The sequence below is a fragment of the Hemicordylus capensis genome, chromosome 4, assembly GCF_027244095.1.
Source record: "Hemicordylus capensis ecotype Gifberg chromosome 4, rHemCap1.1.pri, whole genome shotgun sequence".
Lineage (NCBI taxonomy): Eukaryota > Metazoa > Chordata > Lepidosauria > Squamata > Cordylidae > Hemicordylus > Hemicordylus capensis.
In genome coordinates, this window is record NC_069660.1 from 50,214,440 (window position 1) to 50,229,353 (window position 14,914).

The 14,914-nt window shown below is 41.7% G+C and overlaps 1 protein-coding gene across 1 annotated transcript; it reads left to right on the forward strand.

The window, feature by feature from the left end:
- Positions 1–11,617: 11,617 nt before the first annotated feature.
- GDF5 (growth differentiation factor 5) lies at positions 11,618–14,631 on the forward strand. The gene is made up of 2 exons (XM_053249200.1): positions 11,618–12,251; positions 13,763–14,631. The coding sequence occupies exons 1-2, from the start codon at positions 11,618–11,620 to the stop codon at positions 14,629–14,631; spliced, it is 1,503 nt and encodes a 500-aa protein (XP_053105175.1).
- Positions 14,632–14,914: the final 283 nt, after the last annotated feature.

Here is a 14,914-nt window from a genome sequence, read left to right on the forward strand (position 1 = left end):
GACACAAAACTATTTAGGATAGTGAAATCCAAAACAGACTGCGAGGAGCTCTAAAAGGATCTCTCCAAACTGGGTGAGTGGGTGACAAAATGGCAAATGCAGTTCAATGTAAGCAAGTGTAAAGTGATGCATATTGGAGCAAAAGACCTCAACTTCATATATATGCTGATGGGATCTGAGCTGTCAGCAGTGAAGGATTAGTGGAGAGGCGGGGTAGGCATTTGCCTATGGCAGCAAAATTTGAGGATTGGCAATTTGCTGCTCCTCAAATTTTGCCACCTCTCTCTGGAGCTGCAGCACAAGTGTGGGAGGCAAGTGTGGGAGAAAGTCCCCCCTTTTATGTTAAAAATAAACCCCACCGCTTCCTCCACGTGGAGGAAGGCCAGAAGCGGGCTGCTTAGCAGAGAGGCAAGAGGCCCATGTAGTCACTTGGAAGGAGGGAGGGGAGCTGGAAGGAGCTCGCTCCCCCTGTCCTGGTAAAAGGGGGAACTCTAGCCTCCTCACTCCCCACCCTCCCTGCAGCCTCAACAGCTACCACTGCACCTCTTGCTTGTGGCGTTCCAGAGGCATCTGGTGGGTCACTGTGTGAAACAGGATGCTGAACCTGATAGACCTTGGGCCTGATCCAGCAAGGCTGTTATTATTTTATTTATTTGATTTGATTTATATACCACCCTTCCAAAAATGGCTCAGGGTGGTTTACATTATGTTCTTATGACTACAAAATCATGTAAATAGCACTTCCTCCATCCTAAAAAAAATGTTGCCAACCCTTTAAACCTGTTCAAAAGAGAAAAACTGCTCTAAGTCATTTTCCAACGGATCGTCACCAAATTTGCAGGGGAGGTGTTTCTTGTCACCTAGTGAATGTTTGCTGATGGCCAGGCAGCTTGGACAAATGGTTTTGATTTCCTAAGCAATAGAAAGTTTAGGGTTTATAATGGTGGAACATTGAAAACGCTCTCCAGCATAACAATACTGGCACAATTGTGCCAGTATAATGAAGTATTTTTTTAAAACTAGTAGCAATAATAAAATAACAGAACATCTAAAGTTAGCACTGATTTCAGAAAAGCCACATGGAACTGATCAGAAAAATAATAATCTGACTAATATTAATTTTGGCTTAAAGATGCAGAAGACTGCTACATATGTTTCAGGTCTAGCAGAAGTGCTGTTGGATACACTCACATCATATGACTTCTGTAGACTGGTTACAGCTTGTTCCTATAACGATTTGGCGCTTCAGCAGACAGGCCAATCACATGATGCTCTCTCCAAGTTTCCATGCTTTGGATTTTTGCACTCGCCACTTGCTTCTTCAGATTCTTATGCTTCTGCTTGCATTAAGACATTAATGCTATTAATTTATAAGCTCAAAGAGCTGGAGACCTTGGACTCTGCTTTCTAGTGATTAGAAATGTCAGTCGTTAGACATTGCCAGCAGCAACATCTGGTTTCCATTATTTAAAGGGACAGAAATTATTGGTAACCTCTTTGTGAATGCCAAAGAAGCCCACAGTATCCATGCCCCTGAGAGGCCCCTTTCTTCCTCAGGTCTCTTGTAACGCTCACAGAAGCCCACAGTATCCATATGGTACCCTTGAGGGGCCTCTGCTCTGAGAGCACAGTTTAGGAAATACATCGGCAGCCTTCTGATTTGTTAATCACAAAGGACTAGTACCTCTCAACTATGGCATCAAACTGTGAAAGGGCTGCTTCAGCAAAACCCCTTTCTCAGGGAGCCTTGTCAGGTGTTTAGGGTACCTAGTGAGGATAAAAACACAAGAGGTAATACTTCAAGATCCCTCAGGGTTTCTTTCTTAACTTTATCACAGAGAGGGTGTGGCATTCTGGTGCAATACAGTCAATCAATCATTTCCTTAGTTATCTATCTCTGTGATGGCTTCAGTTGTATTACTATGCGGGCTTAAGTTAGCAAAGAGTTTTCCCTCTACCATTCTCTACCCTCCCAGACATGTGCTCTAAGGCGCAATGATTTGTAGATAGAAACCATTTTTAGAACTGCTCCCACTGGAGCAGTCTGAGTACATTGCCTGCATATATTTGCTAAGCCTCTTGACACTGAAACACACAATTCTTTCTTTGCTTTACTGTTTACTTTAGTAAAGCTCAAGCACTGCCATAGCTAAGGTTACGCCAGGATATTCCATATAGTGAGACATTCTAAAAGTTTGTAATCATTCTTGGGCTCCATAGCTCGTCATGGCATATGTTTGGCATACATCTAGACAGTGCCTCAGCCATTACTTTCTCCTTCTTGGAGTTCATGGACAGCTACCATCATGGGCAGAAAGAAACTCTTCCAGATGGAGGGTTTCTGCCCATGTTCGTAATGCCCCAGAAGCCTATGCTATATTTTCACTAAAAAGTTCTAATGAAAATTCTATTCCCCACTTACAGAAGGGGGTAGAACTAACTTTGCTGCCCAGGAAAATGGAAAGTCAGGAGTAAGTTTGTTTGTTTGTTGGTTGGTTGGTTGGTTGGTTTAATTGAGGAGACATGTATCCAAGCACTGGTTAAAAAAATGGAGAGGAAAGGCATGGGAATATTATTTTGAATTGGACAACTAGGTGGGGGAGAAACTAATGAGGCATACCCAATGATATCAAGAGTAATCTCTAATAAGATAATGTAATATTACAGTCCCTATTTCCTCAGCAAAATGTGGGGGATAGTGGACACTGAGAATTGCTGAGATCAGTACTTCAGCCACCTCCAGGTCTGAGGGGGCCCCTCAACAAAGAGCCTAGAGAACCTTCCTTACGAGGCAAGGCTACATCATCTGGGGCTTTTTAGTTTAGAAAGAAGATGATGGAGGGGAGACATGATAGAGGTCTATAAAATCATGCATGATGTGGAGAGAGTGGAGAGAGATTTTTTTTCGCCCTCTCTCATAATACTAGAACTAGGGTTCACCCCATCAAACCGATTGCCAAGAAATTTAGGACCGACAAAAGGAAATACTTTTCCACACAACACAGAATTAATCTATGGGATTATCTGCCACAAGATGTGGTGACAGCCAGCAGCCTGGATGGCTTTAAGAAGGGCTTAGATAAATTCATGGAGGACAAGTCTATCAGTGGCTCCTAGTCTGAGGGCCATAGGCCTACTACAGCCTCAGAGGCAAGATGTCTCTAAATACCAATTGTAGGGAAGCAGCAGCAGGAGAGAGGGCATGCCCTCAGATCTTGCCGTAGACTTCCCAGAGGCGTCTGGTGAGCCACTGTATTAAACAGGATGCTGAACTAGATAGGCCTTGGACCTAATCCAGCAGGGCTGTTGTGTTTATGTGGGTGATCCTCTCATGGGAGGGGTTGATAGATTTTTCTGCTGCTATAGGCAAGTGAGAGGCAGCATCAGTAAAGCTCCTCTGCCATGGTCCCTTCCATCCCCCCTCCCCCATTCCTCCATTCTCCTTGAAGTATCTGAAATGACCCCTGGACAACTTTATTTGGCAGCCATTAGGTCATAGTGTCTCCAGTTCCGAACACTGACCTGTAGAATGTGTAAAGTGACACAAATTCCCATTCCAGGACATTTTGAACTGGAAAAGTTAAGATTTAATAACTTTCTTCTATTACTCATATTCCTTTGCTTATTCTTTTTGCCCATAATACAGTCAATCTCATTTACACAACACATGGAGGGTAGATGGAGTTTCAGGTTATGGTGCTTCTGGACAAAGTGTTTTTTCAAGAACCAGGCATGCTAGTTCTATGTGCCTATCGTTTACAAGCCACATGGAGACTTTGCTGATAACAGTGCTGATCTGTGCTTGTCCAAATGTTAGACTGAGAAGTAGCAGGAGAAGCAGAGGTGGCACAGCTCAAATGACCAATAGGATCCTAATTCTTACAGCACTTTTCCCTCCAGTTTAGCACAATGACACTGCTATCTGGGCAGAGAGGGACCTTTTAAAATGGTGACTCTCTTATATCTAGCAGAGGGAGAAAGCAGCTATTCAGACCAGCATAGCATATCTCCAGTGGCTGTTGCTGATGCCTCCTTTGTGTTTTGCTCCTTACCCCCACAGTTTTATTTCTTTGGAAACATGCAAGCATTTTCTCATATCTTTTGCAATTTAAAATCACTTTGAGAGTGTTTTGTTGAAAAGCAATATATAAATACCTAACATATATAATTCCCAAGTGTCTGCCATGAGTTGGTTGCTCACACTTCAAAACCCATATTTCCCTTTACCTTCCAGGATATTAAAGGGATTATAAAGTTTAGACCTGCTGCACACTCCATCCCCCTACACAAAGCCACCATCTTATAATTTTAATTACCCTTAATTATCCTTAAAACAAGTGCCATTGTTTTCAATTAGGGGTCATGCCTCTGGAAAGATAAGCAGCCAGCAACAGTTCTATTGTTCTGTGTTTTAGGTCCCCACTGCCTTTCCTTTTCACAATGCTTATGTCAACCAGTGACATCTACTGATTGTCTAAGAAACTGCATCACTAACACTCCAAACCATAGTTAAAAATACAGCTGTTCACAATGGAAAAAAAATAACAAAAAACCATGGCACATAAAACCAGTAACTAGTACTAACACAGGATGTCAGTATTACCAGCTTTTGGTTGGTTATATATGGTTTATTTAATCAGCATCTCAGCACATTTCCCTCACATCCCCATCACCTTAACTGTTACCATCATGACTATAGAGAGAGCTACACAATGAGGATGCATGAGGGAAGAGAAGCAGAGCAAGACCAGGAGTGGGGAGGGCACTTCCCCTCAGAGCCTGACAGAGCCTGATAGAGAAGACAGATTGTCTGAAAATTACTACTTGCCCATCATTGCTGATCAACAGTTCTGCTATTTATTATTAATAATAATTGTAATATAATACACAATTTGTGGAGGAAGCTGCTGTCTGCACAAACCTCATAGGTAGCACTGGCAGAAAAGACGTACAGATAGATAGCCTACCAATTTGCTTAAAGGTTTTCAGTAGCTGTAATTTAGGGGGGGGAGGACGTTAAAATCATTCATGCTTCAAGACTGCCTTATATTGCTTCTGAAAAGGTGGAGTGACAACATTTCCAATAATAATTTATGTGGGAAATTTTGCTGTTTTAAAATTTACATTTCTAATTTTGAAAATGTTACTATGCAGTTCTAAAATGAATTATGCTATGGAATAGGAAGCTGAACTTGTCTGATCTTAAAGCACTATCTTATATTTTTCACTTTTCCTATTAAGATCTGTCAAAATATTGATATGACTATTTCAAAACTGATTTGGACATTTTTAGTAACTGGGGACCATTTAACAGAGAAATGTCAATAGGCACTTCTGTGTAGTAATCAACATGTTACATTGTAGTAACAAGTAATAATCACTCATGTATGAAAGTTGGTAGGTATAGATAATCCAAACATAACATTATTGTTTATTTTATATATTATCCCACTCTTCCTCCAAAGAATTCAGGAAGCTCTCCCTAGCACCACCCTTGTCTACTGCCTTCTTCATTTCCTGTTCTGGGAAGGGAGCGCCAAGGAAGAGATTAAAGCAGCGGACAAGGGCAGTGCTGCCGAGACAGCACGCAACAAACAGATGAGCAAATGAGCCTATCTTGCTGGTAGAGCATGTTAAGGTCTGGCCGACCGCCAGGGAAGATCACGAGACAAAGCGAAGCTGCTGAAACTGGATACATCTCTGGAAGTTTGTCTTGACCGGACTTGGCTGCACGCTGTCGACACAAGGGATGACGAATGTTGCTTTTCAGCAGTGAGTAGAAGACTGGTGACGTGGTTTATAGTGCAAGCCGAGAGCTCCCAGCTGGCAGGAATTCAAGGCTTATCAGCCCTCTGCAATAGGCGTTTGCTTCTCCTAATAGTCTCCAGTTGATCCCTGCGTCTCGTGACACGCCGCTGTTGCGGAGTCAGCGGGGGCTGGTTGCATAGTTCTTCTTCAGATTGGTCTTTCACGATTTCTGCTGCTTCAGGTTGTTGTGCCTGTTCTGAATCATTAGCCACAGCTGTTTCATGAACAGCCGGGCTCTGCCCCTCAGACACTCCTGCATCGCCTGGAAAGTTGACAGCTTCCCCTTCCTCCTCGCTGTCCGAGATCGAGGGTGTGACAGAGCAGTGGCAGTGGCACCAGCAGGAGGACTGGTGGGCAAAGCTGGATGCAGTGTGTAGGCAGAGCACATCCCAGGAAGGAGATGCCAATATAAGAATACAAATAAGATGCATATTGATATACCGCATTTCAACAAAAGTTCCCAAAGTAGTTTACATCCATATAAATAAATAAAATTCCTCTTGACAGTATTGGAGGAAACTGATTATCTAGACCCATTTCAAAACAGGTTCTGGGTGGGCTATGGGATGGAGACTGCCTTGGTTGGCCTGATGGATGATCTCCAATTGGGAATTGACAGAGGAAGTGTGACTTTGTTGGTCCTTTTGGATCTCTCAGCAGTTTTCAATACAATCAACCATAGTATCCTTCTACAGCGTCTGAGGGGGTTGGGAGTGGGAGGCACTGCTTTGCTGTGGTTCCTCTCCTACCTCTCAGGCACATTCCAGATGGTGTCTCTTGGAGACTGTTGTTCTTCAAAATATGAACTTTTGTATGGTGTGCCTCGGGGCTCCGTATTGTCTCTAATGTTGTTTAACATCTACATGAAACCACTGGGAGAGATCATCAGGAGATTTGGTGCAGGGTGCTATCAGTACGCTGATGACACACCAAATATATTGCCATTGTGAACCACTTTCAGAACCATTATGGTCTAGAAGTGAAATACATTGTAAAAATTGTAAAATACAAATAAATCCTATAAAGGCCAACAAAACTAGATAGCTTGCTCAAACAACCAGCAGGGCTAACTGGTTTAAGTGTCCATTTTTTCTGGCTCAGCTGTCAATGAAGGAGCTTAAAGTAAAGTGGATAGTATCAAGCCTTGCAGCCAAGATGGAAACACATAGGTCAAATGAATCTGGATTGAGTATACTGTTGTATAACTATTTACATGCGGGGAAGAAACTTACCTAGGGAGCAAGAGGTTGCCATTTAAAATCCCCGCTGGTATATTGCCCAGACTATGGGAAACACCTATATCAAGCAGCAGCGATACAGGAAGATGCTGAAGGGGATCATCTCATACTGCATGGGAGAAGGCAATAGCAAACCACTCCTGTATTCTACCAAGAAAACAACATGGCTCTGTGGTCGCCAGGAGTTGACACCGACTCAAAGGCACAACTTTACTTTACTTTTATCTATCCTGCCAGTGTCTTGACTATTGCAATCTCTTCCTCTCTGGACTTCCACCGTCACATCTTAGGCATCTAATCTCTACCCAGAACTCTGCTATCAGAATGATCCACTCCTCTCATTGTTCACACACCACAGGTTGTCTCTCCTTAAATGCCTACATTGGCTTCTTTTCCATTCCCATATTCAACAAAAACTCTTCTTCCTTGCTGTCAAAGCCTATCACGGTCTTGCTCCCCTTATCTTTCTGCCCTCATATCATGCAATATCCCTGTCCATGACTTTAGCACCTATAGGATGTCAGATCTCTGGCACTCAGATGCTGAGACTCAGGAGGAGAAGCCTGGGAATTAAGGGATAGTGCCTGGTGGAATAAGGGAAGAGTCGAGTGCAACCTGGCTAAAGAATGGCACAGTGGTAGGTTAGCTGAGTTTGGCTGTGCCTGCTGCCCTGGGGGTGAAGCCTAATAGGCATTGGACTGGAATGCAGAGCAAAAACTCTACCAGCAAGCCCTCTTGGTTCTGTCACCTCACCCTCCAATGTTATTCCTAGAGAAGGCCCTGAGGTGACAACAGCACTCCTGCAGTCCTTCCACCCTCAGCCATCTGTTCCCTGAAACTCCAGCTTTCTTTCCTTGTTGTCCCTTATGTCTGGAATTCCCTCCATGAATACTCATATGATATACCCATTCTTCCCTTCTCTCACCTCCTTAAAATTTCTCCTGCCTCCTTAACGCCCACCTTTCCCGTTAAGCCCTTGGCACAACTCCTTAGACCTCACTGAAACTCAAGCCTAGGTAGGACATACAGCTGAGCTGAATGCACATTCTCTCCTTCGCCTTCATCTTCATCCCCCAGTCTCTGTAGCTGCCACTTGTGTCATACTTTAGATTGTAAGAACACTGGGATGAGAGCTGTCTTTTCAAAATGGTTTAATGATGATGTCTTAATCTGAATGTTTGGGAAGTGGATGACCCCCACCCACCCACCCCAGAAATGATCTGTCCTGAAAATTAGGATTCTTGCTTGGGTTCTACCTCAGCCTTTTCTTCCTCCTCATGTGTTCTTTGTCAGATTGCTGAATATTTGTGCTTTGAATTCTGCAGAAGTGCTCAGTCCTTAAGCTGCTGCATCAGCACAAAAAGCAATAGAGCTCATTAGTGGTTTGAGGATTGCAGTCTCTGTTTATACAATGGAAATCATACCATTTTCTCATGCTATTAGAGTATTTCGAGTAAGAAAATTAATGAGTGATTTTTAAAATATTTCTGCTTCTGGTCATGGTCAAAACCCGTTTTTTTAAGTGTTGACAGAAAAATAATACGTTAGCGATCAAATAATCCCCCTCCCCAAATGAGTAAGGTATGCCTGCATTAATGTTTATATTATCTGAGCTAGTTGGCTAGTGGCAATGCCTTATTTTAAAAGAAATAAGTCAACTTTCTGGAATCTTAAAGATAAATGTTTTCTTTATCCTGGATTAATAATATTTAGGACATGCAATTAGATAGATAGACAGGCAGACACATGCACACACAGTGCAACCAAGAGATTTAATTGCATACTCCATAAAGATACTCCTTGCTAACTGAGCAAAAAGGCACCTTTTAAAATGGTGATTCTCTTATGTTTAGCAAAGGAAGAGAGCAACAGTCCCTTTCTAACCCCAGCATCCCTTGCTCCAATGGCTGTTGCTGATAACCACCTTTGTGTTTATTTTTAGACTGTGAGCCCTTTGGGGGCACGGAACCATCTTATTTATATATTATTCTTTTTTCTATGTATCTCATAAGCGCTTGAGCGCTTTTGTTGAAAAGCAGTATATAAATATTTTTAGTAGTAGTAGTAGTAGTAGTAGTAGTAGCAGATATTTGACACTGACAAAGCCTCACCCTGGTCAGATGAGTCTGGCTCAAGGGGACCATCTTTGGGTCACTATCATTGTCTGGATCATCCCCTCTGGCAGGACCTGGATTCCGCACCTCAAGAGCGGATGCTGATGCTGGGATTTGCCTGGCTCTTTACCCTCGGGATCTGAGTCCTAGCTGTTACTTGGTGTCTAGGCTATGACAGCCTTGGTGTCCTTGCAGCACTCCCCATACCAGCCATGTAGCAGAATTTAGCACAGGGTCAGGATTTGTTGGGGAGAATGTGAAAGATCCAGAACTGAGGGCGTTCTCAGAGGTGCATCTAGGTAATTTTGGAGCCTGGTCCTAAAGGCCTTTGGAGGGCCCCTCCACCACCACTGCCAATTGAGCATCATCCCCCCCCCACACACACACACCATGACACACACAGTGAAGCGCGTCTCACAATCAGTGAGACCCGCTTTTGATGATAATGCAGGGAGAGGAGGGCTACCAAAGCGGGTTACCCGCTGGAGAACCACCGGGCTCGCAGTCGAGCCTGGTGGTTCTTACGACTGGGAAAAATCGGGCTACGCTTTCCTAGCCCGATTTTTCCCGATTGTGAGGATAGTCCCAGTATTTTTAACACATGAGTTCTTGAGGGCACAAACAGTGACTGAACTCACAAGAATGTAAGAATATAAAACAGATATATAATGCATATTTATGCAAATATGCATTAGAAGAAACATTTCAACACACATATTCCCATCCCACATATTTCTTTCCCCACTCCCCTCTCTATCTCTAAAGCAAAGGTCACGCTCAGCTGGCCAGCGCAGATCACAGTCACGCTTGGTCTCCTGGTGCAGCGCAGTCCTGTGGCGAGGACAGACTAAAGTGGATTTGGGGGCCCCCAGGGGGTGTGGAGGCCCTGAACCTTGGCCTGGAAGTCCAGGGGTAAGAGCCAGGGCTGTCCTTAGGGCATGGCAAGCAGGGCAACCATCCCAGGCCCCACTCTTTTAACCCTCATTAGAATTAACTGGAAGGGGTCCCCGCACTAGCTGACAGCCCTGGAAGAACACCTCTGGGTGTTCTTCAAGCAGAAGAATTTGAATCAGAGTTCTGTAAAGCTCCTGTATCTGTATACTCTAAAAGATATTAGTCCAATTAAAGGTACTTGCATACCAAAGTGTTACATAGCTTCTCTTGAATCAATACAGCAGATTAGGTAGTGCAGAAGATGTCTAGTACTTACACATTTTCTACAGATTAATTATCTTGTTTTGCATATATTGCGGGTTGGGGAGCAGGATTAAGAAACCATCACATTTGTATACTATCCTATTTAAACAATTAGAAGTTAGTATTAGGATGTGGTGGCTGGGGATTCTTCCTGCTTTCATAGAATTCACAGGTGCTCTAGGTTCCTGCAGGGGACACTGCTGCTTAACGTTGGATAGTGTAGGAGTTGGTGAAGGGAACCAGGGAATGAGTTAAATAACAGAATCTATAGAGATATTAAAGTGCTTTATACAGTACAAGCAAACAATCAATCAGTCCCTATTTAACTTCATTCCACTTCATTTCTTAGAGCCTTTTAAATGTCACAATAAATGTTCTTAAATGTTTATTAAAAATTAAAACAGTTTCTCCTGTCCTTTCATCACCAACTCACAGAATCGCTGCTAATAACAGTCAGTTCTGTGTTCAGAACTTTATAAAACATCTATATGATTTACAACATACTTTAATGTATTAATTCCCATTGACTTTTGTTAAAGGCTTCTCATGTTGATCTTATACTGCTTTGTCCTGTTTCAGTGCGAAGTTCATTTAAGGCTAAAATAGGCTACATGTTGCCACTCTAAATTGCAATATTCTATAGAGTTTTGGTCCTACAGAGTTGTTTTACATGAAGCAGAGTATGACTCATGCTAATGGAAAGGGCAAAGAAGACTTTTTAAAAGAAATATATCACACTTAAATTAGTTTAGACAGCATGACATCAGAGAGTAATTAAATAGGTTTTTGTTGGAATTCCGCTTCCAATTCCTGAGTTCAGGTTTGTAAAAGATTTCTGAGCACCTGCAGGTTTCTGTGTGTGAAATATTTTCACTGGAAGGGATTCAAAACTTTTTAAAAAACCTTTTAACACAGAGGCAGCATTACGCCATTCTTCCTTCTTGGAAAAAAACCTCTCCGATTTAAACAAGACTCCTTCAAGTTTTTAGTCACTTTTACAGAAGAAAGGGGGGTGGTAAACTTTCTCTTTTCAAGAACAAGCCGCTAGCAGAAACCAGGAGAAGACAGAACTGAAGAAATTAGCATTTCCACTATGGGACTGGATACAAATATTATACAAGAAGATTTAAAGTGTTCTAAGCTTAAAATAAAACTCTTTCTGCTGACTTTGGTTTTTAATTTCTTTCATGTTTTCTTATGCCAAACTGGAGGAACCGTTTCTGATTTTTTCTTTGGTAGCATTCAAAGGAAGACCAGAGGATGAAAATCCTGCACTTTCTTACTTTACTGCTTTGGCACTTTACTTGGTTTTACCTTGTTCTCTTTTTCTTGGTACTGAGCTCTGCTGAAGCAAATCAAGGTAATTCAGGATCCAAATTAGGATTGTCAAAAGTAGATGGAAAAGAGAGGAACCCCTTGCCAAGGGCAGGTACCTTTAAAACGGGGAGCCATGGATATAGTGCTGGGAATTCAAAGACTAGGACGAAAAGCAATACTGCTCAAGTTGGAACTCTCTTGGCAAAGACTGATGAATCAAAGAAGACTGTCTCTAGAGCAGGGAGCACAGACAAAAAGGCAGGACATACTTCAAATAGACAATCCGGAATAAGGACCGTGACCCCAAAGATCCAGAACTTTGGCAGCAAGGCCACACTAAAGAAAACTGGCACAGGGAATTTAGATGCCAGCTCCTATAAAAACAAAAGGACTAAAGAACCTGTTGCCCAAAGGGAAGCTAAAGAAGCATTCAGACATCCTGCTATCACACCACATGAGTACATGCTCTCCCTATACAGGACTCTTTCTGATGCAGAGCGGAAAGGTGTTAATGGAAGCGTAAAACTGGAGACTGGACTTGCCAATACAATTACAAGCTTCATAGACAAGGGACAAGGTAAGACAATGGAACATGCTTCTGTGTTCAGAAATATGACATTTGTGGTGGCTTGATAATACCTTTATATACAACAAGAAGCTTGGATGATTCCAGTTATTCAAAAGATAAAAAACTTGGAAGACAGAATCTCACAAATTGAAGGCATTCAAACTTTTAAAATGCTGTGCAGACTTAAGGATTTGTTCCATAGCATCATAACTGAGTGCTTATTCTTTCCCCTAATTATATTAGTGATAACAGCATTGAGTTATATTGGACAATGATATTAAATGTCTCTATTTTCTGCCGAACATGCATCTAAAAGTATATGATGGTAATGTTTCTGCTGGAACAAGATTGGATTAATCCATTTTTGTTACAATACGGACTATAAAATTAAAGAGAACTGAGTTTGGTGGGATTTCTTTTTTGTTAAAATAACATTAATTTAGATATAACTTGCTGAAAAAAATAAGCAAGACATTTCAGTGATATGCAAGACATTTCGGGGACTGTTAAAAGACCTCAGGGATCCATTCTTATTCTTCCCTAGATCCTCAAAGGGCCCCCATAGCAACCTATGAATGCTCAATGGGTCAAGTGACCAAGCTGCTGAGTGGTACTGAGTGCAGAGGTTTACCACTCATGCCCCATTGAAATGAACAGAGATTGTGTACAACAGCACTTAGTAAATTTAGCCTAGATGACAATCCAATTTAAAAGAAAGAATATAGGAAGCTTTCAAACAAATGACAAGCTAGTCAGAATAGATGCAATTCTACCTAAAAAAGTGCCCTGCTGATGGAATCTGCGAGAGCAATATCTCAAATACATGTTTTTCATTAACTTTAATATGCAAATAGACATGAAGTACTAAGCCTTATATTCTGAATGAAGGCAATTGCCTTTGTGGGAGGTGCATTTTAACAGATGTTTGCCTATTCAAAGGGACTTCATTAAGTGGATTTGGGATAAGGGTGCCAAACTACTAATTTAATACAGTAAGCTTGTGCGGTTCTTGAACTTCTGGCAACACATAGTGATAACATGATTTAAACATGTGTTGGTCTTGTGCTATCATGGGGAGGTTTTCTCTTTTCAAAAAAAGTTCCCAGGATAGCACAAGACCAATGCATCATGTTTAAATCATGTTATCATCATATGTTACTAGAAGTACAAGAACTGCACAAGTTTACTGTATTAAATTAGCAATCTGCCACCCTTATCCTAAATCAATTTAAGTAAGTCCCTTGAGTTGCCTTAATATACTGTCTGATCGACTTTGGGGAGCAGAAAAACCCAAACCCAAAGATGAAACAGAAATATTTTCATGTCAGAGTTAAAGAATCCAAAATGTTATGCTAGTAAACTCCATGGAGTGTGAACTCACAACAGTCTCATGATGTTATTTTAGAATTCTCAATATTATAAACTAATAGTGAGGGACATTCTATATTATTAAGAGAAATGGAAAATAGGCCCACATTTTTATTTGAAATACATAAAACTTTCTCTCTCTCTCTTTTTAGATGATCGAGCTCCTGCTATTAGAAAGCAGAAATACATTTTTGACATCAGTGCATTAGAAAAAGATGGCTTACTAGGTGCAGAACTGCGCATTTTAAGGAAAAAAACTTCTGACACCTGGAAATCTCATTCTCATGGGAAAACATGTCAAGTGAAACTATTCAGTTGCTCCACAAGCAGGCAAGCATCAGTTCTCTTGGAATCACGGACAGTCGGCATCTTGGACACAGCAAAATGGGAAGTTTTTGATATTTGGAAACTTTTTAGGAATTTTAAAAACTCTGCTAACTTGTGCTTTGAACTGGAGGCTTTTGAAAGGGGGAGGCCTGTTGATTTAAGGACTGTGGGATTTAATAGAACAGGGAGGCAAGTCAATGAAAAGGCGCTCTTCTTGGTATTTGGAAGGACAAAGAAGAGAGACTTGTTTTTCAATGAAATAAAAGCTAGATCTGGCCAGGATGACAAAACTGTTTATGAATACCTATTCAATCAAAGAAGAAAGAGAAGGGCTCCACTAGCAACTCGTCAAGGAAAGAGGCCGAACAAGAATCTGAAAGCAAGGTGTAGTAAAAAAGCACTCCACGTAAATTTTAAGGATATGGGCTGGGATGACTGGATAATAGCCCCACTGGAGTATGAAGCCTATCATTGTGAAGGGCTTTGTGAATTTCCTCTTCGATCTCACCTGGAGCCTACCAATCATGCTGTTATCCAAACATTAATGAACTCTATGGACCCAGAGTCAACCCCTCCAACATGTTGTGTTCCAACAAGGCTGAGTCCTATTAGCATTTTGTTTATTGATTCTGCTAATAATGTGGTCTACAAACAATATGAAGACATGGTGGTAGAGTCCTGCGGCTGTAGGTAGCAGCCTAGTTTCTGCTCCCAGAGATTGCTGAAAACTAATACTTGTACTATAGTTGAGAAAAACAACATCACACAAAGTGGTTTGTGTTGACAATAGCTATAGTGGCATCTGAATGTTGGCAAGTAATACTAACCTGTTTTGCTATGCTGCCTGTCAGCTGCAACCTCTACAAGAATACTAGCCAATGACAGGCATGTAGGGCTGTACAACGAAGTAGATTCTGTGGTGGATGGGATTCTTTTATTTTGAGATGCCACATAGTTAAATCATTCCCAGTCATACC

Coding starts and splice junctions, on each gene's coding strand:
- GDF5 (XM_053249200.1), top strand. CDS start 11,618: ATGAAAATCCTGCACTTTCTTACTTTACTGCTTTGGCACTTTACTTGG. Junction 12,252..13,762: donor CTTCATAGACAAGGGACAAG/GTAAGACAATGG, acceptor CTCTCTTTTTAG/ATGATCGAGCTCCTGCTATT.